The 27,950-nt window shown below is 36.2% G+C and overlaps 1 protein-coding gene and 1 long non-coding RNA gene across 3 annotated transcripts in view; one reads left to right on the top strand and one right to left on the bottom strand.

Annotated features, from left to right (window-relative positions):
• The window catches only part of LOC136825755 (uncharacterized), a 494,493-nt gene that overhangs the window by 247,784 nt on the left and 218,759 nt on the right, over positions 1 to 27,950 (bottom strand). For both annotated transcript variants that reach the window (XR_010849445.1, XR_010849443.1), the window contains exon 4: positions 24,957 to 25,023. This is a non-coding gene — a long non-coding RNA (uncharacterized lncRNA). The remainder of the gene's footprint in view (positions 1 to 24,956; positions 25,024 to 27,950) is intronic.
• The window catches only part of LOC136825753 (insulin-like growth factor 1 receptor), a 252,111-nt gene that overhangs the window by 87,938 nt on the left and 136,223 nt on the right, over positions 1 to 27,950 (top strand). Inside the window, exon 2 of the mRNA XM_067082579.1 lies at positions 12,770 to 14,703. Coding sequence (XP_066938680.1) covers positions 13,068 to 14,703 — 1,636 coding nt within the window. The 5' untranslated portion in view covers positions 12,770 to 13,067. The remainder of the gene's footprint in view (positions 1 to 12,769; positions 14,704 to 27,950) is intronic.

The raw sequence follows: 27,950 nt of genomic DNA, 5'->3' as shown, positions 1-27,950 counted from the left end.
TATATATATATATATATATATATATATATATATATTTATATTTATATATATATATATTTCTATATATATACATAAATACATACATACATACATACACATACTGTAATCTCTCTCTCTCTCTCTCTCTCTCTCTCTCTCTCATTTATATATATAAATATATACACACACGAACGTATGACTGACTCTCTCTCTCTCTCTCTCTCTCTATCTCTCTCTCTCTCAAATCCGTCGATCCATCAATAAAGAATTCTTCGCTCAAACACTTATCGGATCTCCAACGATAAAATTACGTCTTCCACTCGTATTCCATCCCTAGACGCGTGGCCTTGCCGCCGCCACTCAGACGGTACAGGCAACTTTACATTAAATTTACTGCATCTCTAACGTTGGGGGGAGGGGGAGGGGAGGGGGAAGCGGAAAGCAATATGCATAAACATGAATGGCCCTCTCTCTCTCTCTCTCTCTCTCTCTCTCTCTCGCATGTTTGTGAGTGTGCGTACGGTATTTGTAAAGTGTGTGTGTGTGCGTGTGTGATTACCTAATTGAAATGCCAGAATTTTGTGTATTATTGAATAAAGTTTATTAATTATTCAATGTCATCACATTATTATTATTATTATTATTATTATTAGTTAACTAAGTATACTTCTCGAGACATTTTTTAAAAATTCCAATCGACTTCACCTGGATATGTACTCTTAAAATTTTGAAATCGATATATAATCGCTTTTAAGCCTAAAATCCTTTTGTACCTCGTTTCTCTATTTATAATTTAGTTCACTATTCAAGAACGCGCCCAGAGACCTCCGCAACATAACAAAGAAAATTACCGCTGAAGGGCTACTATAAATCTCAGAATTACTTCAAGATACTCACTGTACATCCATTTTAATCTCGAGGTTGGTCGGTTGAATAAGCAGGCCTTATGCCAGAAAATCCACTGACTCAAGGCGGCCCGTTGTGGATCACTGAACTCTGTCCCCCCTACGGAATGTTCATTGTCCAATTATAATCTATCACAAACGAAGTATTTACATTCATAAGACACAAGAGAGACACCACACAGAGTGACACACCAAAGCGAGATGACACTAAACCCTCTAAAAAGCTTAATGAAATCAAAAGAGAACTATACCTCTAAGTGGTGAATACGTTGCAATTCAAGAAACCAGCAACAGTTCCCAACCTCCTACATCCAACCACTCCTCCCAGAAATTCGCCAACGATGATTGCCGAGGAAAGATTTCTACAAAATAAAAAAATCTTCTCCGAGACGATTCATAAGCGAGACAAACACACTCTTACGTGGGAAGGGGAAAGGAGGGGGGGGAGAGGGGAAGGGTTCCACGTCACTTTGCATAACACTGCCACACCACCCACAGACGACAAGTGGGGAGAGAGAGAGAGAGAGAGAGAGAGAGAGAGAGAGAGAGAGAGAGAGAGAGAGAGAGCACAATATACATCTCATCGTCAGGTTTACGATGTCGTTGGGAACTTGTCTTCGAATAAAAAAAAAAAAATGGATGTATTTTTTGTGTGTTTGTTCAGAAGCGTAATGGCCTTCCTTTTCGGGGGGGGGGAGGGGAAATGGACCAAGAGAATCGTGAAATATGATAAAAGACGGCAGGATGAACGGTAAATGTATATGGACGCAAGTCGTGGTAAGAACTTTGGCTATGAAGAGCTAATAAAAACGAACTAGACTAAAATCAGACAACACTCTCTCTCTCTCTCTCTCTCTCTCTCTGTGCATGGGAATTCGGAAAGAAGTGTGAGTCTCACAATTTACTCATACCGTGCTTATTCTACGTAACTAACGAACTTATAACAAAACAAACATCTGATGAGCCAACAATACTCCGAAGCTTTACAGCGATTTTTAAAGGGAGATTTTTCCATCACATTTACAGAAAACTCGATAAATATTACCATAAGCAGTTGACGCCATGTTACATTAAAAAAAAAAAGTCTGCATATCTATTACTGGTAAATTGTCTGGTTCTCATTTTACTTACTGAATTTCTGGGCCACTGAATCACAACAATTCCTGTGACTGAAATTAATATTCTCATCTCAATTTTTATATCATTGGAATTCCCTGTAACTGAAATCTGCATTCTTGGAGGAATATCTGCCACTGAAAATTTCTGCACTTGACATCCATATGCCCACATGAATTTTATTCAAATTTCCTGTATTTGAAATTAGTAAACTTTTAAAGGCTTTCTTGGTCATCCACAGTTACTGTCACTGAAGCCACTTAACTTCTGTCACATTTCCTAAGTCATCCCAAGTTCCTTTAATGGGATCCAGTTCATCTATTCAAGAATTTCTAGGTTAGTTCCAGTTCCAGTAACTGGAACACTTTCTTTCCAAATTTGTGGTTCATCTAATAATCCTGCAAAATAAGTTTGAATTTCTAGATCAATCTAAGTCCCTGTAACTTTTTTCAATTGCTCAAAGTTTTATCAGTTTTATTGTTAGTTCAATGATAAACTAACAAGTTTGGTTTAGTTTATTGCTTTTGTTAAATGTTCTTTAGTTATTGTTGGAAATCCTAGTAATTCAAAAGAATTACAGTGTGCTATTCTTAATATTCTTAAAATGCTCCGTAGAAACTTCAATCTAAATAAAAACATTCCCACGTGCCTTTCTTTTTTAATTTAAACTGTAAATTCCAGATTTATTATTCGCCCGTGAATTTCCTTCACCCTCGCAAATCAATTTCTTTCACTATGAACACCTGTCATTTTTTTGACGTACGAGGTGTCTCCGGAACTGTCAATTACAAGGTATTTAGCTTACGCGGCTGACTTGGGTCACTTTCAAACAATTCTTTCACCTGTTCACGCTTTCCTTCCATGAGGTCTTTTTGCCGCAAATCCGTGGAAAATGACGCGTGATCCTAATTCATAATGTGTGACCGAATTGAATCCAAATGATTCTTCTACACTTTAAGAGGATAACTTGTCAAGTTATTGGCCGAGGAAAGACATTTTCACACGCACACACACACGAATTTTACTGCTTCTAATTGATGTTTTTTCCTATTTTTTTTTTTATAACGCCACTCTCCAGTATTTCTGAAAAACGCAATTTTTAATATTTCCGGATATTTTTCACCTTGCTTTTATAGAAGCAATGCCCCATAAAGGGTAAATTCTATTTCTATTATTTTTCTCTCGGCATGAATTGAACAGAGTAAAGAACTGCACAATATGATTTTCGCAATTTAAAGAAGACTTTCTTTTATGAGAGGTGCCGCGTTCTTGATGAAGACATTAGCTAAAACAGAACACCTTACGATTTTTGTTAAAATTCGGTTACAGCCGGGTAATTTGTCGGGAAAGTTTAGATTATATGCATGTGTGTATATTAACGCTTGTCACTACTAAACCTAGAACCAGATTATGGATTTAGTTGTTTTGATAATACCGAGACTGATCTCAGTCTGGGGGTATCCGAACGAGGTAACGATAACGATAATTACCTGTTCAGGTAATTATCGTCAACTCGTTCAGACACCCCTGATCCGAGAGCGAGTCTCGGCCGGGCATCAGAATAACTTCATTTCCATACTTAATTTGGTTCTAGCTTTAGTAGTGAGATATGCTTCCAATATGTGAAAATATCGAGAGGTTAAGACGATACTGTGGCTAATAAAAATTAAGTACGTTTCTGGTAAAAAAATTGGCCTGTAGATTCTAAATATGATACATACACACACACCATATATATATATATATATATATATATATATATATATATATATATATATATATATGTATGTATATTATACATACACACAAATATATATATATAATATATATATATATATGCATATAAATATATAAATTAAAGCAGTGTGCATCCATGTTAATTATAAATTTATTTCTGCTAATCTAAATATAACCTACGGGCAATGAACGCTCCGTTTAACCATCACGATGCCGAACAGCGTAAAAAACTATATTTGATATATACTGTAAGTATAAATAAGTACAACGGAATTTCAGTTGTTTTCCCGCTTACATAACTCATATTTATCATTATCATTCTGAAGATGACCCCATTTATATGGAACAAGTACTTAAGCACAGAGAGGACCCAGAGCATCCAAAAGAGGAAAAAGTTCTGTTAAAACTCGGTGCGTAAAACCAAGGAGAGATTACAGGTGTCAAAGGTTACGTCACTCAGGTGATAACAGACTAACCTCAAGCGTCAGAGATAACGGAATGTTAAACAGCCGAAAGTAAGGGCGCAGGGCAATAAAACTGACTTAAGTCTTTGTGTTTACAATAACAACACCAGAACTCCGAGTATGTTATGGTCACAGCAAACACGACCAATGCGTCTTGAAACTATTACTTGTGTAATTATTGTTCTCTTTGTTACGCCATACAGTCCAAGATAGTCATTCATATACGATCTATGACCCAAAGGGTGTACACATTGCAAAAATAGGGTTATTGCGCCATTTAATTTTTTGCCCTATATTAAATGCGTTTTTTGGAATCTTTTGCGGGTTCACTCTTCTCTCTCTCTCTCTCTCTCTCTCTCTGAAAATTAGCGATTATCGATATTAAAGTCCTAGGTAACGATCCTTTCATTCATACGCAATTTCATTCTATTATCTTACACAACAATGCTTCATTACCGACTGTCTCTATCGTAAGTTATTAGTTGACATCAAAACAAAACTAAAACCAATTCAAACCATAAAGAGAAACGTTAAAAACATATCAGAAACATGAAACGTTTTCTTTTTACATCTCACAGAAAAACTATTCTTTGTCAAATCAGAGAAATTTCTCCTTGAAAAAGAATGAATTACGACTGTGAGCAGTAGATGTTGGGTTGAGGTGGTTGGGTGGGTGGCTGAGTGTTGTATCCCAGGGGAGTGGAGGGGGAAGGGAGGGAGGAATGGGAGGGGGAGAGTGGGGGAGGGAGGAGGCGAGTCAATCGCTCCTCCCACGGGGCAGCGCTCGGTAGACAAAACAACGCGATTCAGCGGAGCCAGAAATCACATTAAAATCTGCATTTTCCTCCAGGGGAAGGTCATTAGCCGGGCAAAATTTGCATGCTTGAGTGATAAATAGGATTTGCGTTCCTAATCAATATCTCACGGAATGGCGTAATGAAACGCTGGATTCACAACGTAAACAGGGTGGGAGGATAGAGCTCGCGCATCGAGATCTATACATAATGTATGAATTGAACTTCTTTGTAAACACGAAAAACATACATTTTTCTTTGACTGAAGGGGAAAGTGACACAGACAAAAGCTTAATACAATACAGGTACGTTCAGAAAAAACAATAAAAGGACCCGGCCGATGAAACAAATGAGGGCCAGTGGAAGAGAATTAAAAAAAAAACACGGATAGAGTTGATTAGGTGTAATACTAAAGCCAATAGCAAATGTGTTAAGACAACTATGCACCTATTAATTGCACAGAAAACTACATTACAGATTCTACAGCGTACGAAATACCTACGAGACTCAAAAGTAAATATATATATATATATATATATATATATATATATATATATATATATATATATATATATATATATATATATATATAAATGTTGTGTAACGAAAATGATCACAAACATTATAATAATTACTATACCCCAGTCACTTTAATAAATAAAATATATAATGGTGATAACTTTTACAACCGAAATACAAAGAATAAACATCACAAACCGAGGACTGATAGACTGATTGGATCTAGATAAATGACATTGCACAAAACGGATGCGATGATCAAAGGTATGCATATTGAACAGTTTACCAGGAGAATGGAGCCTCTGAATTATTTATGGCGTTAAAAAGTAGAGTGTTAAGATGTAGTCATTACAAATTTGACAGTTATTTAAAAAAATGGTAATTAAGATGACACCACCCTCCTATTCTGATTATGTTTTGCATACGTGTTCATCTTCTGCTGAGCGAATACAAGAGAGTAAATTGCACAAAATTATGTCATCCCAGAGCAAATAACTTATTCACATTTATGACTGGATGCACTGCCGAAAAATAATAATAATAATAATAATAATAATTATTATTATTATTATTATTATTATTATTATTATTCCTAAAAAATGAAGTAAATTTTATCGTTATGTCAAGCTTTCCTGGATCGAAACGTCCACGTAAAAGACAGGTTTTATTTACATAATCTACAAATTTACATATTTTTGTGCCTGCCGATAAATTTGAAAGCACAGATATACATTCAACATTACATATGAAAACACAGGTTTACGTGAAACGATAAATTTAAAAGCACAGGAAACAACAAATCTGAAAACACGGGTTTACACCAAACGATATTTTTGAAACCACACTTTTCCATTAAACAACAAATATGAAAACAGAGATTTAAATTCATCGGAGACTTCGCACTTGAACAAAAAGTACAAACGACCGTGGACCAACAATATGACAGAGGGAAGATAATCATTTTTACTTATAGTGTACAAGGAATCTAACGAGCTTTGACAAAAAAAGTCACAACTTGGTAAGTGACCAAAAGCAATGCTTGAAAATAGACACCGTATACCCACGTCTAATATTTTAGACACTGTCGACCTGTCTAATATTTAATTCTTCTGAAGTACGTCGAAGGAATCTTGAAGATCTCAATCCGAGTCTTTTCCTTATGAAGTACTTTGGCCACCGTAAATTACAGGGTATTTAACTACCCCATGAATTACTTTCATGGACTTAAAAAATTCTTTGATCTGTTCTTGCAGCCATTCATAAGGGTTTTTTTTCCGGTAAATCTCTGGAAAATGACAAGTGGTCCAAATCGACAAAGTTTTGCTATACGGATTCTGAACGATTTTGCACTGGTTTAAGAGGACCCCAGGTCAAGCTTTAACTGGCGAAGGTCATTTATATTCTCTCTCTCTCTCTCTCTCTCTCTCTCTAATTCAATACAACTCCTTCCATACGGCGCTGGTCTTCTCGTAATTCAACCTACAACTCCTTCCATACTCTCTCTCACTGGTCTTTCTTCGCAATTCAATATAACCCTTCCATACTGCATTTAAACTGTCCCCAGCCTTCTCTCTCTCTCTCTCTCTCTCTCTCTCTCTCTCTCTCTCTCTCTCTCTCATACACACACGCTGGTCTTTCTTTGCAAGTCCATATAATTTTCCCTCAATACTGCATGTAAACTCTCTCTCTCTCTCTCTCTCTCTCTCTCTCTCTCTCTCTCTCTCTTTGTGTGTGTCTGTCTGTCTCTCGTCTTTCTTCGCATTTTAAAGTAATTCCTTCCATACTGCATTCATACTCTCTTTCTCTCTCGTCTTTCATCGCAATTTAATATAAATCTCCTTCCATATTGCATATTAACTATCACTGGGTGAGAAGACAAAACTAAAAAGATGCAGCTCGAATCTACCAGGCAATATTCCCTCGCCCTGCAAGCATCAAGGCAAAAATCTCACCCAACAGCAACGTTACAATAACTTCGTTCCCCTGGTGAGCTTAAATTATATATCAGAGGTTCTTAACCCCAGGGTCGCGACCCAAAGTTGGGTCGCCTGACCATTTCAATGGGTCCCCAAGGGTTATAGCTTTATGGGCTTATTATTTCCCCAATACTCTTATTATAAATATCATTGTTAAAGAAAATATTGTATTAAGAATACATAATTCAGCCTTAGATATTAATGCATTACGTATTCTTAATACAATATTTTCTCTAATAATTGCATTGATAAAAATCTCTGTATGTAATTTTTGTTCCTGAAACACGTTTTCATAAGCATGATTGTATAAAAAGAAAATGTTTATGAGGGCATGGGTCGCCATGCTTAATTTGGACAAGATTTTGGGTCACTGCCAAAAAAGGTTAAGAACCACTGTTATATACCAAACGGGTTCTTAATCGTCCACATTCCACTCTCGTTTAAACGAACTCTCTTAGCATTTTTACAATTTTTTCACAAAACAATGAAAACAATCTTCACGGCATTGTTAAAGTGTTCAGAACTTATTACATACAAACAGACAAGAATAATTCAATTTTTAATCTACTCTACTCCCGAAAATGACTAAAAAACTAAATACAGCCAACAAACATTTTAAATTCTCTTGAAAAAGGGTTTCTGTACAATAACGTCTATTCTGGAAGATGAATTTTTACAAAGCATTTGTGAAGTAATTTCAGAGAAATATGACACTAAATGTTAACAACCAAATGACAAAAAGTAACAACTCACAAAGGAACTCGTAAAAATGAAAGGATTTAAGTGCCGCGTGAAGAAGTTACAGCTTTCGGCGTGTGTTTCTGGTAATAACTTTTATGGCTGCTTTTAAAAAAGAATGATGAAACCTCAAAATTCTCAGTGATAACTACTACCTAATCAGGTGATATTACGTTATTTTCAGTTGTTAATTGATAACCTTAAGAGCAAATAACAAAAGTACCTCACCATCCAACCTTTCCCTTACCAAAATATATCGAATTATTTGGCCAATGATGAATACGACCCTAGTGTCAATAACTGCGGGAGCAGTAAAAACCAACATAAAATAAATGGCACTCCTTATTCCCGGATGTAAATCTGTTTAAACCCTTCTCACGCTAGCGTCCTAATTAAAATACAAAATGCACTGAAGTATTTCAATATTTAATTAGAATATAATCCGTCAGATTAAGGATGCAATCATTATCGGCATAATCTATATTTTTTCTATTCGATATTTTTCCCAGTTCTAATGGCGATCAACAAAATCTATCTTATCACAGGAGGAAATGTTTCTTTTCCACAGGAACATTTATTTTCAGTTCTTTTACTCTCACGAAGGCGCAAATTTCTGATTTCAAAGACTTGGTTCAATACTGAAGTTTTGACGTAAGTCATAAGTGCAAAAGCACAAAATCGGTTTCAGAACTTGGAAATAGCAAAAGCAGCTACAAAGCTTAAAATCTGAAGGTTTTGGTACTACGGCCGTTGAGTTATAACATAAGAAAGTGTTCAAGTTCTTAACGAACAGCCAAAAGAGGTGATAATACAACATTTCTTCCCAGTGTTTCCAATTCAAATTGCAGTCATAGAATACTGCCATATTAGTTAGTATTAAGCAGAATAACGATAACATTGTTGCATTTATAAGACGTCAGTTTCAGCACACCTACAGTTCTTAGGTAGACTCTTCAGTCATTTTTAAGAAATGACACTTAGCAAACCCTCATTTGCCATAAAGGCATTAATTGTCTTAAGGTCATAAATAATAATGTCACGGATCCTAAACTGGCAAATTAATCAATATTCATCAATACCTTTCACTTTAAGACAACCTAAGATTTAGGTGTAAATATGAATTTCAAATCAATGTGTGATAAATCACATGTACACAGGTCCTAATTGTGGACGTAAAAATGATATCATAAAGCCTAAGAACAACAAACTACAATGGCTAATTCCAAATCCTCAGAAATAGATAGATATGTTAACTTCAACGTTTTTATCTAACTCAGTAAAACATGCTGAATCAGAAACAGCGCCACCAACTCAGAAGCTATATACTGCTTAAGGCTCAAATACTTACTAAATTCCCTAGCAAAGAGAAATCTAGAAGATACAGTTGCAAACCCTGAGCTTAAAGGGCTATTAAGTTCGGGCACAACACGGATTCGACCCACATGTACAGAAATTCAGAGCTGCATATCATACATCCATGTTCTAATAAACAGAATTTTTAGGAGAGGCTTCGCTAACCTTAAGAGTCAGAGACCTAACTTTGGCAACACCAATGTTCCCAGATTAAGACAGACACAGCAATGCTCCTGTGAAATAACACTTGCAAAAAAAAAGGACCCGTGTAAAACATATCAAACATGAGAGAGAGAGAGAGAGAGAGAGAGAGAGAGAGAGAGAGAGAGAGAGAGAGAGAGAGAGAGAGAGAGAGATTGAAAAAGGGTTAGAAAATACTGTGATCTGGCAAGTAAACATGACGGACGCAAGTTTCATAGGGAAAACAATGGAAGGCTACTCATGACAGAGAGAGAGAGAGAGAGAGAGAGAGAGAGAGAGAGAGAGAGAGAGAGAGAGAGAGAGAGAGATTGAGATTGAAAAAGGGTTAGAAAATACTGCGATTCATGGCAAGTAAACATGACGGAAGCGCAAGTTTCGTAGGAAAAACAATGGATGGCTACGCATGAGAGAGAGAGAGAGAGAGAGAGAGAGAGAGAGAGAGAGAGAGAGAGAGAGAGAGAGAGAGAGAATACGACATAAAATAGGTAAAAAGATATAGCAACTCGTCCTGAAAAACAAGTGATGACTGCGGGGAGAGAGAAAGTGATAAAATGGTCAAATAGCCCCAACCAGCGGAAGGTTTGGGAGAACAGCCAAACAAAATGGTGTTGACACTAGAAGTTAAGATTCCAAACACAAGCGTTTGAAGTGGGAGAGGCCGACTTGCAAACTTCTTGATATTGAATTTCGCTTATAAGATTATTTCCTGGATCTACGTTAAGGCGTGGCTAGACAGGTGGGGTCAGGGAGAATTCGGATAAGTTAAAAATCTCACGAAAGCATCTCTGAATGTACAAGTAAACAAGTGACAGGAAGGGAATGGTTTGAAAGCTCCAGGCGACGAAGTGTTAGTAAGAGCGCAATGTTTTAGCAAATTTGCGATTATCACGGGATTATTGAAGTAACTCGACTAAACAGTTAACTAACAATAGAGCACTGGGGCATAATTATGGCAAAAATGTTGAGGCACAAGACCTAGTATGATCTACTGTAGTATGAAGAACTTCGTACTGTTTAGAATAACGATTCCAATTTTCCATTTAGCTCATATTTAGGCACGTTTCCTGAAAAATCCCAGTTACCTCTGTCGACATCAGCAGTGAATAATAGACCTGGTGTTTAGTCGACTGCGGTGGGTGGCAGACAGGTTAGAGAAGTGCATGAGGAGAGCACTTCAATCTCTATGAGACTTGCTAGGGACAGGAGGTTAGCGCTCTCCGGAGCCAACCTTTCCGCGGGGAAATATTTCAGAATTTTATAGCAGTGCCATGGGACCCCTTTTGTTTTTTTTTATCTAAGTACAGCATATATATATATATATATATATATATATATATATATATATATATATATATATATATATATATATATGTATATATATATATGTTGTCAAAAATACAGCCCTATATCATCACTCTCACTTCTAAATATCGCACTTAAAACAAAGCCTCTTATAATTCTTGATAGTCCTTAGAAAAATTCTGTTTACTTTTTCCTCTTATTTCATTTTAAAAAGGAACTTTTGATGGTCGATGAAATCACATGCAACACAAACGTATATTTACCCTGATTTGCAGGGCGTGGTGCAGTCAGTGTGGGACACTAAAGTATCAAATATTCGCTAAACACTCAATATATAAATCTATCGTTACCAACATGATGCATTTATGTAGTGCAAGCGCATCGCTGTCCTAATTACCTTAACCTCAGTTCCTTTGACAAAATGGTAAATTAATCTAATGATTACTAATTATTTTTCACTTATAATTCTTATAAACGCAACTTGTGCAAGTCTGCGTGCAAGAAGAAGCCGTAGGATCAAAAGGTGATACGAATTGAATTAAATGTAGAATTTAGGCCATAAGCCAAGCACTGGGACCTATGAGGTCATTTAGCGCTGAAACGGAAATTGACAGTAAAAGGTTTGAAAGGTGTAACTGGAGGAAAAACTCGCAGCTGCACTATGAATCAACTGTTAGGAGAGGGTGGAAAGTAAGATGGAAGGAAGAGAATACGAAAGGAGGTACAGTAAAAGGAACGAAAGGGGTTGCAGCTAGGGGCCGAAGGCACGTTGCAAAGAATCTTAAGTAATGACTACAGTGCACAACATGAGGCGCACTAACGGCGCTACCCCACCTACGGGGGATAAGGTGATATCAAAATAAGACTGAGTCCACCTATAAACAAGAGACTGGTCTTGAACCTGCAAATTATTCACTCATTCTAATCATGAATTTCAAGACCATTTAAAGCCCAGAGTTTCATAACTAAAGCAATAACTGGCCTCCTTGTCTCAATTTACAAAAGCTCCCTAACATGAGCCAAAGCTTTGCAGTATTCAGCAACACAAGATTCTGTTACGGTAAAGTTTTATTTTTTCGTGGGGTCATTTGGAATATCAGGCGTTCTGAACCTTTCTTTTTCTGTTTTTGAAATAATGTTCTATGTATGCATCCTCCGTTTAGAGTAAATTCCAGTTTATTTCCTTTTGTACACTGAAAGCTTAGTGAAACCACAATCCTTCACATAGCAAAAGTAATTGTAAACTTAACCTATGAAACAACTAAAAGTACCATTGTTTGCTAAAAAAAAAAAATCGCAATATAACTTATCCATAGTAAAAGCATCTGCCAGTAAGTTACGAGCTATTACTTACCATATATTTGATATACAGAGTAAAATAACTGAACTAAAAGCATTCCTAAAGAAGTGATGAATTACGCATAATAAGTAACAGCTAGTGTAAGTCAAAAGAGAAATAGGCAACTCCATTAGGATGTCTACTCCATTAGGATGTCTAAGTTAAATCATGATAATAACAACGTAAAACCTAAAAGAACGATACAAACTTTCCGTGTTATTTGAGTAACCCAGAAAGTTTTCATTACTAGAATTGAAAGAGCATTAATTCCAAGATATTAATAAGTAAGCAATGACAGTTAAAAAATTAATTTCGTAAAGTAATCAGGATTTCTTCTCTATTTCAGATTTGCTCCATCAAGGTTACTACGTCGGAACTCAAGACACTGCCATTTACTGTGTAGTTCAGAGTGTAATTAACTTTCCTCGAGTAGAAACTTTACCTAGTATCTAAAATGGTGTAACTTTAAGTGACCGAATCTCCCAAAAAGATCGTATTCTACTAAATAGCAGCAAGTGAATAGATGCTTGTTTTCCCACCGTTATCCCTAGCCATTGATTCCTCCACAGAAACTCAGTTCCCCTGAAATCAAAGACTGCTTTCGTCAGAGAAAACCAACAGAAGTCCCGCCAGTGAAATGTCACATGGATCTTCCTACCCAGAAATACTCACAGAAGAGTCATTCCATCTGTGATCTGCATCAGCTACGTCCTCGGCCTGAGCTGAAAGTCTCCTCTCACTGCTTTACTATATTTTCAAGGGGATTGATCACTACCAGTGATGAGGGTGAACTTCAGTCCATGGCATCCACACATCAAGTGTGTCTTTCCTCACTGCAAGAGGAAGCCAAAGGTAAAGATCAAGCATTAGTTGTGTGTGCACTGTCCCAACCATCAATCTCACCACATCCATCCTGTGCCTTTGGGGAACCCAGAAAATCCATTTCAACCTTAGTGACTCCAGAAGGAAGAGAATGGAAATGGATTAAAGTGAAGTTAGATTTAGGAGAGACAAGAGCAAAGCGAATTCGGGTCAGGCCAGAGCCGATTTGCCAATCTTGCCTAGGAACATTTGATCTGCTGGATTTATCTAAACATTCACCCAAGGGACCAAACCTCCTTTTGGACAGAAACCTCAGTGATTTCCGAATTAGTAACTGTAGCTATCTGGCAGTAGCTGACGACTGTAGAACTTACATGCCAATCATGTGCAAAGCTAAAGAGGTTAAGCCTGTTTATGTGGAATCATTTCTAAGCATACTACCAGCGACAGAAGGTACTAGAGGTGAACTGACAGATCCGAAGCTCGAGAAAATGAACGATGAATTGGACAAGCATTTTGTAGAATCTAGTAAACTTCAAACTGTTGTGTATCGAGCCAGTGTTGTGTTAACTATTACAACTGTGGGGTACAAGAGGAAAGAAGTTACAAAGAAACAAAACAAGACAAGTGAAAGAGTATACAGGCAACCCTGCTTGCCAAGAGACAAGGCTATCCAAAAGGTGTCTGAAGACTATAAATGCATGCCATTCATAAATGAATTACAGGAAATAGCCCGAATGGAAGGATTTCAGACAGTGAAAGAAATAAGAAGACATAACAGGCTTCCTTTAACAAGGCTGTGCATTCCTATCTGCGATCAAAGACCTCAGAACAGAAAATGTAGAGTAGAGTTAAATATTTGTAAGATCAAACGGTTTCCAGATTTTCAAAGCCTGCCTTCCCTCACTGAAAGTGAGTCTAACTCACAGGCAACACGAATACAATATGTCCCAAATGAACATGAAATCTTAGAATACAAGACTTCACTTACTTCTGGACAATCTCAAAATGGAGGAATTCAAGCGCTTCTTTCAGAACCGGTCTCCAAATCTAAAATGACGAGTTCAGATCTCATAAACTGCACGAAAAATGGAGGTAATTTGTGTTCAAGTGACAGTGGAAGAACAAAAGAGGCCCATCAGCAATCACCACGTGAAAATCTCCAAAAACAAAGACAAGTTCAAAAGTACTGCAAAAGAACACTGTGCAACACTCTCAGTAACGAAGCTCAAGTTTTCGTGTCTGTAGAGTCTACGGTGAATTTCCAGAGAAATGACAGGTCACTGAGCAAACACGCATCGGCAAAATGCTTGGAAAGCTGGAGAAACACCAACTTCAGAGCTGAAAAGTGGGCGTGGAAGAAGTTCGCAGTAGTGGTTTTGTGGGTGGTGGTCACATTAAACACCGCCCAAGCACTGAATGGGTGTGATGCTCACAGACATAAAGCTGAACCACAAGGTAAGCCAACGAAACCGTTACAAATACTATTATTTTGATATTACTCCTGTAAATTCACGTTCATTATCGAACAATGCCCTATTGTCCACGTTGTTTCGATATCCTGTTGACACTGAGGTATGTCTACACTGCAGCAAAACATGATGACAACTTATTCCACACACATCACATACAAATTAAATACAAGTCAAACTTATTTGATGTCAACTTGTTTTCAACCTGTCTGTGATATGCCGACGATAAGTTTTCGATGTGTGTTTGCATGCTGAACTATAGAGTGGAAACACCTTTACAGGCCGCGATTGGATAACATGAAAAAAATTTACTTAAAGACAGCATGAATTGCCAGTGGCAGGTAAGTGAATTACAAGCATTGCAAGAATAAAGAAAACTAAACCAAACTCAAGATAATATTGATTTTATGCCAGTTCTGGTCATAAGGTGCTTAACCGGGTTATTCAGCTGACTTTTATAAAACTACAAAGCTATTTACGACTTATGACTAAATTACAAATTAAGATAACAGAAGAGGTGTCTCCATTTAAGGCAATACTCATACTTAGTAAACAAAGCATACTTAAAAACTTGAAAATATGTCCACACACACACATGCATGCAAATATATATATATATATATATATATATATATATATATATATATATATATATATATATATATATATATTTAAAATATAAGGAGCCCATACAGATGCCAAAATGTGGAAAATAAAGGCTACATTTCAGTGACCAAACTGTCTCTCTCCTCAGGCAAATAGTGCAGCCTGAAGAGAAAGACAGTTTGGTCTCTGAAATATAGCCTTTATTTTCCACATTTTGGGGCCTATTTGCCTGAGGAGAGAGACAGTCTGGTCCCTGAAATATAGCCTTTATTTTCCACATTTTGGCGTTTGTATGGGCTCCTTATATTTGATGGAATTCTGTTTTAACAGAAAACATTTCACAATCATATACATATTATATATATATATATATATATATATATATATATATATATATATATATATATATATATATATATATATATATATATATATATATATATATATATATATATAATCAAAACTACTATTATTTCTATAGAGACGGGACTTTATAAATCTAATTAAGAGTTGTATCTAATAAACTTAAGTTGATCTGGGACCACTAGTAGTTACTGCAATAAAATCCATGCAGTAATGCAATACACCATTGTAACAAAACGTTTCATATCAACCACAGCATTCCAACAGGAGCTCCATTTCCAAGACATTTACGAAAGCAATGAAGTATACTTGATTCTAGCTGGAAAGGAAATCACAATGGAAATTAAAACTATGTATACTAGAGAACGCGTCGCGTTGCTAGTGAAGGACAGAAAACAACAAATTCCGATGAAAATGGGAAAAAGATGAGTAAAGAAAAATAAGAAAAAATAAGACTATCAATGAGGAAAACGGAAACAGAGGGAAAATTCCAAAGTTTGGCAGTGTAGGTACAATAACATTAAATGAACGGGGGACTCTCAGTATTGTATGCAGGAAATAAGGTGAGAATTTTAGATATCATTAATAAACTTTACTTTTTTTAAGATCTGAAAAGTACGACAAAGCTCTCGAATTGGGTTAAACCGACACCGATCACGGAAGTACCAAATAAATTATGCCGATTATGTTTTATTCTTTGGAATAAATCAGATACAATTTTTCGTTAGCAACGAGGCTTCACAAAGTAAATTTCATCTGAAGGAGGTTGAATACATGTCATATTAATACGAACAAGGCAAGAGAATTGACATCTTTTACCTAAACGTTAAATCTTTTGAACATAAATTAGGCCTAATCTTAGGAATATTTACTTATTCCTTTAAAGCACAGAATTAAGGTACAAAATTAACTCAAATGAATTCCCGTCATGCGGCCAAGTAATAAAAACCACGTCACCATTTAACGTATTTATTGAGAGATCACCATAATCATATGGCATTTGCAGTTCCCATAGGTGGCTATACCGCGTACCTACCCTCCATTAATTTTTCATTCTCCAATCTTTTTCTCTTTTTCATGTAGGCTGGAGCGACAGGGTTGTAAATTACTATTTTTATATCGAACTTCCAAAACGAAATCAAACAAATAAAGAGCTATAAATAAATAAAACGCTTTCACCAACCGTCTCACTGATATTGCACTGAGTCTTCCAATACTGAGATCTTAAGCAAATGGGACATGAGTCTTAAAGGGTTACTGATCGAGGAAGACTCCAATTATATAAAAAAAAAATCCAGTACTTAACTGACACACTTTCAGAGCCAGTGCGCGCCATTTGCTGTTCAGAGCCTCCCCATTCATATTCTGCTGACTCTTCAGAGCCTCACCATTCATATTCTGTTGACTCTTCAGAGCCTCACCATTCATATTCTGCTGACTGTTCAGATCCTCACCATTCATATTCTGCTGACTGTTCAGATCCTCACCATTCATATTCTGCTGACTGTTCAGAGACTCACCATTCATATTCTGTTGACTCTTCTGAGCCTCATCCATTTATATTCTGTTCACTCTTCAAATCCCCACCCATTCATATTCTGTTGACTTTTCAGAGCCTCACCATTCATATTCTGTTGACTCTTCAGCGCCTCACCATTCATATTCTGTTGACTCTTCAGAGCCTCACCATTCATGTTCTGCTGACTGTTCAGAGACTCACCATTCATATTCTGCTGACTGTTCAGAGCCTCACCATTCATATTCTGTTGACTCTTCAGAGTCTCACCCATTTATATTCTGCTGACTCTTCAGAGCCTCACCATTCACATTCTGTTGATGTGGCATGACACTGAAGATTTTTCATTTAGTCCACTGTAAATCCATAGAACAGTCTTCTTGTGAGTCACCCATGCGCAGGCTCACTAATAAAGTGGTCTTAAATTTCATACTTCCACACACCCTTCCTAACTGATATTATTATTATTATTATTATTATTATTATTATTATTATTATTATTATTATTATTATTATTATTATTATTATTATTATTATTATTCAGATGATGAACATATGTTGATTTATTAGTCTGACGGATGATTTATCTGTTATTTCCTTTTTTATTGTTTCTCATAATAATAATAATAATAATAATAATAATAATAATAATAATAATAATAATAACGACAACAACATCAATAATAATAATAATAATAATAATAATAATAATAATAATAATAATAATAATAATATTGACACCCCTATAGTTCAAGCAATGTCCTAAAAATACAAAACCACGGTTTCTCATCAAAGATTACCTGTTTTCACCAAGTGCGGATTCATCTCTATATAAAACCGTTGACCTTAATGGAAACACATTCATTATTGCGTCATAAGCACATGAATTTGAAATGAAAGCCCAATTTAAAGGCAAAAAGCATATGGCTAGTCAAATTTATTTGATTAAATGACTTCGATTCCTCTAAATAATAATTTATCTGATTTATTTATACGTATCTATAATAAAAATATAGTAGTAATTCATTTTTACATTTCTCATAGACATTTTTTCAATATCTTTCGTCTTAACACTTTAAAAGATTAGCCTGGCACAGTCTTTATGGAGAAAATTGTTCATCGCTTTCACAGCTCGATGTACGAGTAATTAAGAATCCCGTTTCGCTATGGTTGGCACTTACCTCTCTCTCTCTCTCTCTCTCTCTCTCTCTCTCTCTCTCTCTCTCTCTCTCTCTCTCTCTCTCTCTCTCTCTCTCTCTCTCCATACTATGTACATCACATTTCGTTCGGATATAAATAAAAAAATATATAGGTAATAACATTCAACCGTTCGAGTGTCTCTTGCATAACGACAATGTCTCCAAGTATCTCTATAAGTCCACGGGAAGAGAGAGAGAGAGAGAGAGAGAGAGAGAGAGAGAGAGAGAGAGAGAGAGAGAGAGAGAGAGAGAGAGAGAGAGAGAGAGAGAGAGAGAGGTTTCCGTCCCTTGATCTTCCCTCGAACTCTCGAGTAAGTCAATCATAAGCCCTAATCAAATTTCAGCTCCCGCTGATGTCACAGGGGAATATAATGACTGCAGAGCACTGAAGCATTCTTGGTGATGTTATCAATGCCCTTATGGCAGTCTCGCGTGCTACCAACTAATGGATGCCCTTATATTATTATTATTATTATTATTATTATTATTATTATTATTATTATTATTCAGATGATGTACCCTATTCATATGGAACACGCCCACAGGGGCCATTGGCCTCAAATTCAAGCTTCCAAAGAACATAGTGTTCATTAGGAAGAGAAGGTACAGGGAAATACAGAGAGAGAGAACTCCCTTATTAAAAAGATAAAACAAATGGATACATTAACAAATAGATAATTTCCATTATTAGAAGATTTGACTTACGTTCACATATTCCACTGACGAAGGGACCTATTCTCTGCCTATAAGAGGTTTAAGAATCGGATATGGTTAACAATGTGAGGTTCTGCTCGAACGGTCTAGCTCAAGCGGTCTCTCGATAGACAGGATATGAAAATTACCTCAAAGTTATTAAATTAATTAAGTAATTAATTAGCCAAAAAAGTCTGCAGACTAACCCCTAATATGAAGAAGTTTAGTATATTGTACTTCAACAAATCAATCGTATTCCAAATGCCTATTTTTTTGGGGTTGGGGTTGGGTGGGGAGCAGTTAGGGCTTTCAACTTGAGCAGGCCATGAGAGTTTTTCTCAACAGTTTCAAGCACTGTTTTCCCATAAAAGACTTTCATCACGTATGTGTGTGTATGTGTGTGTGTGTGTATATATATATATATATATATATGTGTGTGTGTGTGTGTGTGTGTGTGTGTGTGTGTATACGGGATGAAAGTATTTTATGGGAAAACGATGCTTCAAATTAAATATATATATATATATATATATATATATATATATATATATATATATATATATATATTATATACGTATATATATAATATATATACATATATATGTATATACTGTGTATATATATATATATATATATATATATATATATATATATGTATATATACATATATATATATATATATATATATATATATATATATATATATATATATATATATATATATATATATATATATATATATATCTATTGCACATATATATATACACATAAATTTTTAGCCATTCTCTCTCTGTCATTTCTATCCCCCGAATACCTTCGTTTCCCGCATCGTTACTCCTTTTAGCGATTTCCTCCGTCCTTCCTCATTCCCTCCTCAATGAAACACTCAATCGCTCACTCACTCCCTGGCTCACTGGCTCTCTCTCTCTCACTCACTGCCTCCGCCGTCTTCTTCCTGCCTCGGCGGGGTCTCTCTGCTCCTTCGGAGGCAGTAAATTCGGGTATTACCCGAGTTTAACAGTGCCCGTCCAGCCGTGCCTTTTCAGGTTGAATACTTTACTCGCCGCATTTCTGTAATGATCTCCAACGGCGGAAAAAATAAATAAAAACAACGCAAAGCAGGAAATAGGAATGGAAGATAGAATTTTGGCCAAAGGTCCAGCGCTGGAACCTATCAGGTCATTCAATGCTGAAACGGAAACTGAGAGTAGAAAGGTTTGAAAGGTGTAACAGGAGGAAAACCTCGCAGTTGCACTATGAAACAACTGATAGGAGAGAGTGGAAAGAAATATATAAGAAAGAATATGAACGGAGGTACAGCAAAGGGAATGAAAGGGGTTGCAGCTAGGGGCCGAAGGGACGCCACGAAGAACGTTAAGTGAAGCCTACAGTGCACTGCCGGCACTACCACCCTACGGGAGAAGGCAGGCAATAAAAATAAACAAATAAATAAAAGGCCCCTTCTCAGAGAACACTATTACACTTCATCATGAACCCAACGATCCCGTCAGCTCCAGGCTGTCATGTTTTTTGGGGGTTCAGACATACTTCCGGCAAGACAGATCTCAAGGCCGCTTCACACGAGACATCACGTTTGACACGCTGCGTTTCCAAGCCCTGGCCTTTCTTCCGAGTCTGCTCTTGGGCCTGAGAGGAGACTGTGCATGGTCCTGCATAACTTACGTGGGATGGCAGATACATTTTCAGGGGTTATTGGTTTACATGGTGGCTGGCGCGAACGTAGTGTCCCGAGGTCATTAGGGACAGGGGGTCAAAAAGTGCTGTGGTGTTGGTGAGGAAATTTGGAGGAGGCGCGGGAGGAGGAAAACCGCATCATCAGCAGTAATGGTCGACGGAGCATTCAGTAAGCATCGCTGGCCTGAAACTGCCCTGAAGTAGGCATTTTGATTCCAGGCGATCAGTGCACCCTTCGAGAAATGAAGGAAAAAAAAACTACACACATACACAGCACGACAGAACGTAAAGAAAGTGATAAAAACTTTATTCCAAACAAATTTTGATTTCTCAGATTCATTTAAAACTATCTAGAAAGTAAACAAACATTAACGGGAAAGGCCTCTTAAAAACCCTCCTTTTATAAGGACAAAATGTAACAGTTAGTTCCTGTAAACGTGGTATTACAGGGTTACAACATCTGAAGACGAAAAAAAAAACGTTATGTAAATACTTTACTATTGAGAAAGATATTCGTACATCACAAGAACGGTTCAAGCCGTAAAAAACGACAAATGTATAACTTACGGTAACTATCGGATATAACATTTCCACTTTTAAGGATTGACGAAGCCTCGAAGAATGTAGTTATTCTCTTCTTTGTTTTACGTCTGCCGGAAATATTTTTCTCGTCTTTCCAGTGCCAGTATCCGTCAGATGAGAGAGAGAGAGAGAGAGAGAGAGAGAGAGAGAGAGAGAGAGAGAGAGAGAGAGAGAGAGAGAGAGAGAGTCATTTGGGTAATATTAGGATGGTCACAAACGCACACACAAATATGTGTATATATATTACATTATATATATAATATACATATATATATATATATATATATATATATATATATATATATATATGAATGTCTTTTTCCTGTAATACTACAGTGTAATATGAAAATATATATATATATATATATATATATATATATATATATATATATATATATATATATATATATATATATATATATATATAATTTTTCAATGCTCAATGTATACGGTCATCTCTAACATGAGCTGACCACTTCACTGCTAAATTTGAGCAAAAGATCTTGACCTCAGCAAATTCGGAGAAGTTATCTGAAATTCCTCGTATATCTAATGAGATTCCATTCTAGTGATCGCGTACAATCTGCTTACAACATAATCTAATAATATTTACAATTTTATTGCGAAGGTTTTACGCTGAATGGGATATAGAACTGGCCAGTGATTTCACTCGAATACAAACTTAAAAAAAAAATACTTCATTAAAGTGCTGAGCATTATTGCTTTGGTTTTTCTTTGTTAATATTATAAAGTATTATTTATTATTTATTTATTTATTTTTTGTTTTGCTGTTTAATCTCTTCCGCCTTTTCTTCCTATTTCCACAAGGGTCATTAAGATCGAAATGCCAATCTTGGCATTTCGATCTGCCTGCTAATTCTTCGCGCGCGTGTGTGTGTGTGTGTGTGTGTGTCATCAAGGATAACAAAATATTGCAAGCAATCATACATTTCAATTTCATACAATTTTACACAAATTCATAGTATGTAGTCTAGATTTCAGACTGCGTTTTAGGTATTATTATTACTATTTTTTTTTACTCTATCACAGTCATCCTATTCGACTGGGTGGTTTTTACAGTGTGGGGTTCCACGCTGCATCCTGCCTCCTTAGGAATCCATCACTTTTTCCACTATGTGCGCAGTTTCTAGTAGCACACTTTTCTGCCTGAGTCCTGGAGCTACTTCGGCAACTAGTTTTTCCAGACTGCTTTTCAGGGATCTTGGGATCGTGCCTAGTGTTCCTATGATTATATGGGAACAATTTCCACTGGCATATTCCTTATCCTTCTTATTTCGATATGCAGGTCTTGATACTTAAACATTTTTTCTCTTTCTTTCTCATCTACTCTGGTATTCCATGGTATTGCCACATCAACGAGTGATACTTTCTTCTTGATTTCGTCAATCAACGTCACGTCTGGTCTATTGGCACGTATCACCCGATTTGTTCTGATACCACAGTCCCAGAGGATCTTTGCCTGATGGTTGTCTGTCACTCCCTCAGGTTGGCGTTCGTACCACTTATTACTGCAAGCTAGCTGGTGCTTCCTGCACAGGCTCCAGTGGAGGCCTTTTGCTACCGAATCATGCCTCTTTTTGTACTGGTTCTGTGCAAGCGCCGGACATTCGCTTCCCATGTGGTTTATGGTCTCGTCTTTCATATTGCACTTCCTGCATATGGGTGAGATGTTATTTTTTTCTTTTTTTTTACAACAGACTTTCTCTTTCGGGGGAATGTTTATTTGCCAGTCAGTGGACGTTTAGGGTTCTTTCTCTCGATGATTGCTCATTTTAGCAACAACAACAACAACAACAACAACAACAGCAACAACAACAATAATAATAATAATAATAATAATAATAATAATAATAATAATAATAATAATAATAATAATAATAATAATAATATGTCGACGGTACCTAAAATAGATCCTGAATCCAGACGAACGATTTCTGATTGGATATTTTAATAAAAGACTTCCCATATTCCGTACACTATCCTTTTCCAACATGAATATCGGCCAGTTGCTGACTGACATCGCTGAGCCTGAAAAGCGAATCATAAGGAAGACAGAAAAGACACTATATAAGATAAATTCGCACAATACAGCCATCCTTTTTAATAAGACCTGTTTAAAAGAGGGTCTACTCCCTTCAAATAATAATAATAATAATAATAATCTTCTCTCGTCCATATCTTCTTCTTCTGGTTTGCCTCTGTAGCTCCAGTCTCTGGTTGCTGGTTACTGTCGTTGTGGTGGTCAGCCAGGTACACAACCCAATCGACGGGGAGGGCGGTCAGGTACTTGGAGGTCGTCATCCAGCAACTGACAACCACATCGACAGCAACCAGCAACCAGAGACTGGAGATAGAGAGGCAAACCAGAAGAAATGGACAAGAGAAGATTATTATTATTATTATTATTATTATTATTATTATTATTATTATTATTATTATTATTATTATTATTACTGTCGTCGTCTAAAATGAGCAACATCGAAAGGAAGAACACTAAACGTCCACCGACTGGCAAATAAACATTCACCCGGAAGAGAAAGTCTATATGTGAAAAAAAAAAGAAAAAATAACATAAACGAATACAAATAATCATACAGAATACATTTACATATCGAAACAGCAATAAAAATACAAATCAGAAAAAGAAGGCAATGGCGTGTATCGATTTACATCAGTGCTAGAACTTCTCGTAAAATTTGAAGCATCGCTTCGGCGTTCCGTAATGTTACCCGGAAGGCCGATCCACATTTAGCGAGAGAGAGAGAGAGAGAGAGAGAGAGAGAGAGAGAGAGAGAGAGAGAGAGAGAGAGAGAGAAAAAAAAACTATTCGAGTGCGAGTTCGAGATCTGGCCGGATAGGAAAATTTTATATTCATGTACTGTAAGCTGTTCAATTATTTGGCGCTTAAATGGGTTTATGTCGATTCTAATGGCCGTAACTATATTATCATTAAAAGTTGGTTCAACCCCCCGTCTCCTCTCTAGGATACCAGTTTTATCAACCTTGACCGATAAATAAATATATAAATTAATTAATTAGTTAATTAATTAATATATAAATAAATAAATCTATAAATAAATATGTAATAAATGGCTAAATAAATGTATAAATATGTAATAAATGGCTAAATAAATGTATAAATAAATACAAAAGTAATAAATAAATGAGTAATTACACAAATGAGAGATAAATAAAGATTAAATAATTAATACATAAATAAATGACAGATAAATAAAAAATACATAAGTAATAAATGAATAAATAAATGTATAAATACATAAATAAATACATAAGAAATATATAAATAAATAAATACACAAAATGAGATAAATAAAAAATAAATAATACATAAATAAACGACAGATAAATAAAAAATATGTAATAAATAAATAAATGATAGATAAAAATAAATAAATAAATAAATAAGTGAACAAAATGCAACCGGAGCCTTCTGGTTCTCCAGCGCCAGGAGAAATTTCTGGTGAAATAAACTTACAAAAAATAAAGTCTGGAACAAAGTCACGAAACCCAAAACAAAAACAATAATAATACTTCAGTACTCACCCATGCCACTAGATCTGAAGCCTCACTGTGACTCACTGCCGCTCGTGCCTGGAACCACTTGTTGGCACTGGAAACAATGGACGGTATTCGTTATAATGTTCTGAACGTGAAGTGTGAAATGATAACTCATACATAATGAATACTTTGCAATAAAAAATGCCATGACTAAAAAAAAAAAAAAACAAGGCCAAACAGCATAATAGTTATGCTACTTAAAAAAAAAATTGCATCATTAATAAAAATACAAACGACAGCATCTAGAAGAGTGACATACATTTCTAAGTTTCCTGGAATCGGGCCACGACAAAATTTCCGCTCATGAACACGGGGAAGGTGGGAGAGGGATTCAGTTAGATTTTTGAGGCTTTTTTGCTTCAGCCATTACAAAGTGACTGTACAGTGTGTAATGGCGGCTGGTCATGTCCCAACTGTAAAACAATGGCCTGACAAGAACTCTTTGCCTTCTGTCAATTTTCTCTCTCTCTCTCTCTCTCTCTTCTCTCTCTCTCTCTCTCTCTCTCTCTCTTCTCTCTCTCTCCTTTCTTGTCTTTCCGCCATTCAGGAAGATCCCAGCCAACTTTTTCCTCTCATAGTGGGTTGAACTGCACCAAGACTTACTGTCGTTCCCCGACACATGGAGGTCAATGGGAATTATTTTCTTTACTCTGCTCGAACAAGAGGATGACTTTTTTTTCCTACGTAAATAGCCTTAATTGTCTTTCTTCTAAATAGTAAAAAAAGATTTACTTTGTCCAGCTAAATGGAATGTTGAATCTTGTTTTGCAATTTGAATGGACTGTAATAAGAATTTTTTTTCTTGCTATATTATTGCAATAACACGCCATGACTGTGGAAGGTGGATACCTTCATTTTCAAAAGGATTATCATAAAAGGATACCAGTCATAAACTAACTGCAAACTACAAAAGGAAACGCTTGCATCCCTAGAAGATTTCTTAGTGACGTCATCATGATACTCCTTAGGGGACGCCGACATTATAAGCATTTATTTATCAGCTGTTTTTTGCTCACAGTCCGACTTCCCTCGATGAATAGTTGCAGAAAACGAGAAAACTTCGATTTATTGCGAAATCTTGAAGGCAGTTTTCATCATGCAAGAATGTAGCCGAACTGACCAAGACTTTTGAAGTCCACCACACCAACCAATGACCCAGGGAGATGTACAGTAAACAAATAAAAAAATGCGCCGAAGAGTTTCTGTTCATTGTATAATCAAGGCCACCGAAAACAGATCTACCTTTCGGTGGTCTCGGTATAATGTTGCATGAGCCGCGGCCCATGAAACCTTAACCACGGAGCGGTGGTGGCCTGGCCTGTATCGTTGCCAGACGCACGATTATAGCTAACTTTACCCTTAAATAAAATAAAAACTACTGAGGCTAGAGGGCTGCAATTTGGTATGTTTGCTGACTGGAGAGTGGATGATCAACATAATTTGCAGCGCCCTGTAGCCTCAGTAGTTTTTAAGATCTGAGGGCGGACAGAAAAAAGTGCGGACGGACAGACAAAGCCGGCACGATAGTTTTCCTTCCAGAAAACTAAAACCTCACATACTGCATATCCTCAGGATTACCCCAACTACGCCAGAATATCCCAGACTTAATTTTGCATCTTTCAGAAAGCGCAACTTTCGATATCAAAGGTGGGTAAATGGCGTGCCGTGAAAATATCCCAGATTTTACTTTTGCAACTCTCTCAGAAAGGACCTTTTTCCAAATCAGAGGGGAATATATATAAACCAACATTATATATATATATATATATATATATATATATATATATATATATATATATATATATATATATATATATATATATATATATATATATATATTTATATATATATATATATATATATAAATTTATTTATAAATATTTATAATACATACATACATACATATACACACAATATATATATCTATATATATATATATATATTACAACGTGTGAGGGCTTGTTGATCATGTATTATTCAATTTACGTAATTTTTACGGCCCTGCAAACCAAGATTACACGTAACCTGTCACTTGAAGCCAAAAGTTAACCTCAAAGACAGTTGTTAATTAGCCAAGGTCGCCAGTTAAGGGTTATTAACCTTAACAAAAAGAATATTTGAGATGAATTTGATTTTAAACGCAACAGTTCTTCCAAACATTCGAATTTATAGAGCATACAAACTTTCGAGATTTAACAGCTGATTTTGCTTACCTAAATCCTAGGTATTTTACTGGAATAATGGGGTTGAAGCTAACAATAAAATAATTTGGCTTAATCTAGACTTCGTGAACACATATACCGTCAAGTGGTGGCTGAAGGGGAAACAAAGAAAATTTGAAATACAGAAAACAAAGGATAAAAGAATGGGCGAAGTTTTGAACAAACACGACTTTACCTTAGGACGAACGTTGTGCGCATCAACGACCGTGCGAAGTTCTTGCAATTTTTTCTTCACCACTTCACTAATAGAATAATAGACAAAGAAAGGGGGAAGAGGTCAACTGGACGTGTTATCTCTCCAGAAAGCTTGGTTCTCTCTCTGTCGTTCCCTGACCAGCCTAGGTCAGAACAGTCCCAGTTAATGTCACGTTCTTGTTTTCAAAACATTCGCCATGAGACAGGTAGGAAGGAAAAAGGGCCTTAGGACCACCTATTTTTAAGGCTGATATGGGAATTTTTCCTATAGGGAAAAATGGCTAAATGCTACCTATCCTTCTCCAACGGACGTTAAGTTTTGAACTGAAGACGCACCTATATAGACAATGTCTTTTCCCGGTCTCAGTCAGGCTGATATTTTACAATCCAAAATGTTACGAGGCTGAACAGCAATAATATTTATAAAAGCTCCCCCTTAAGAGGGCCTTCTCCCTTTTCGGGCGTGAAGGTCTATACTAAGCAAGCTGTTCGCCTCTCGTAGGTTACTCTCCTTCCCTGAGCAGATTAGTCCTGGTTAGCCTACCTAGCTACAGAACTACCT

The sequence above is a fragment of the Macrobrachium rosenbergii genome, chromosome 39, assembly GCF_040412425.1.
Source record: "Macrobrachium rosenbergii isolate ZJJX-2024 chromosome 39, ASM4041242v1, whole genome shotgun sequence".
In the NCBI taxonomy this organism is placed as follows: Eukaryota; Metazoa; Arthropoda; class Malacostraca; order Decapoda; family Palaemonidae; genus Macrobrachium; species Macrobrachium rosenbergii.
The sequence above is the reverse complement of the archived record's forward strand: the minus strand, read 5'-3'. Positions and strand labels throughout refer to the sequence as shown.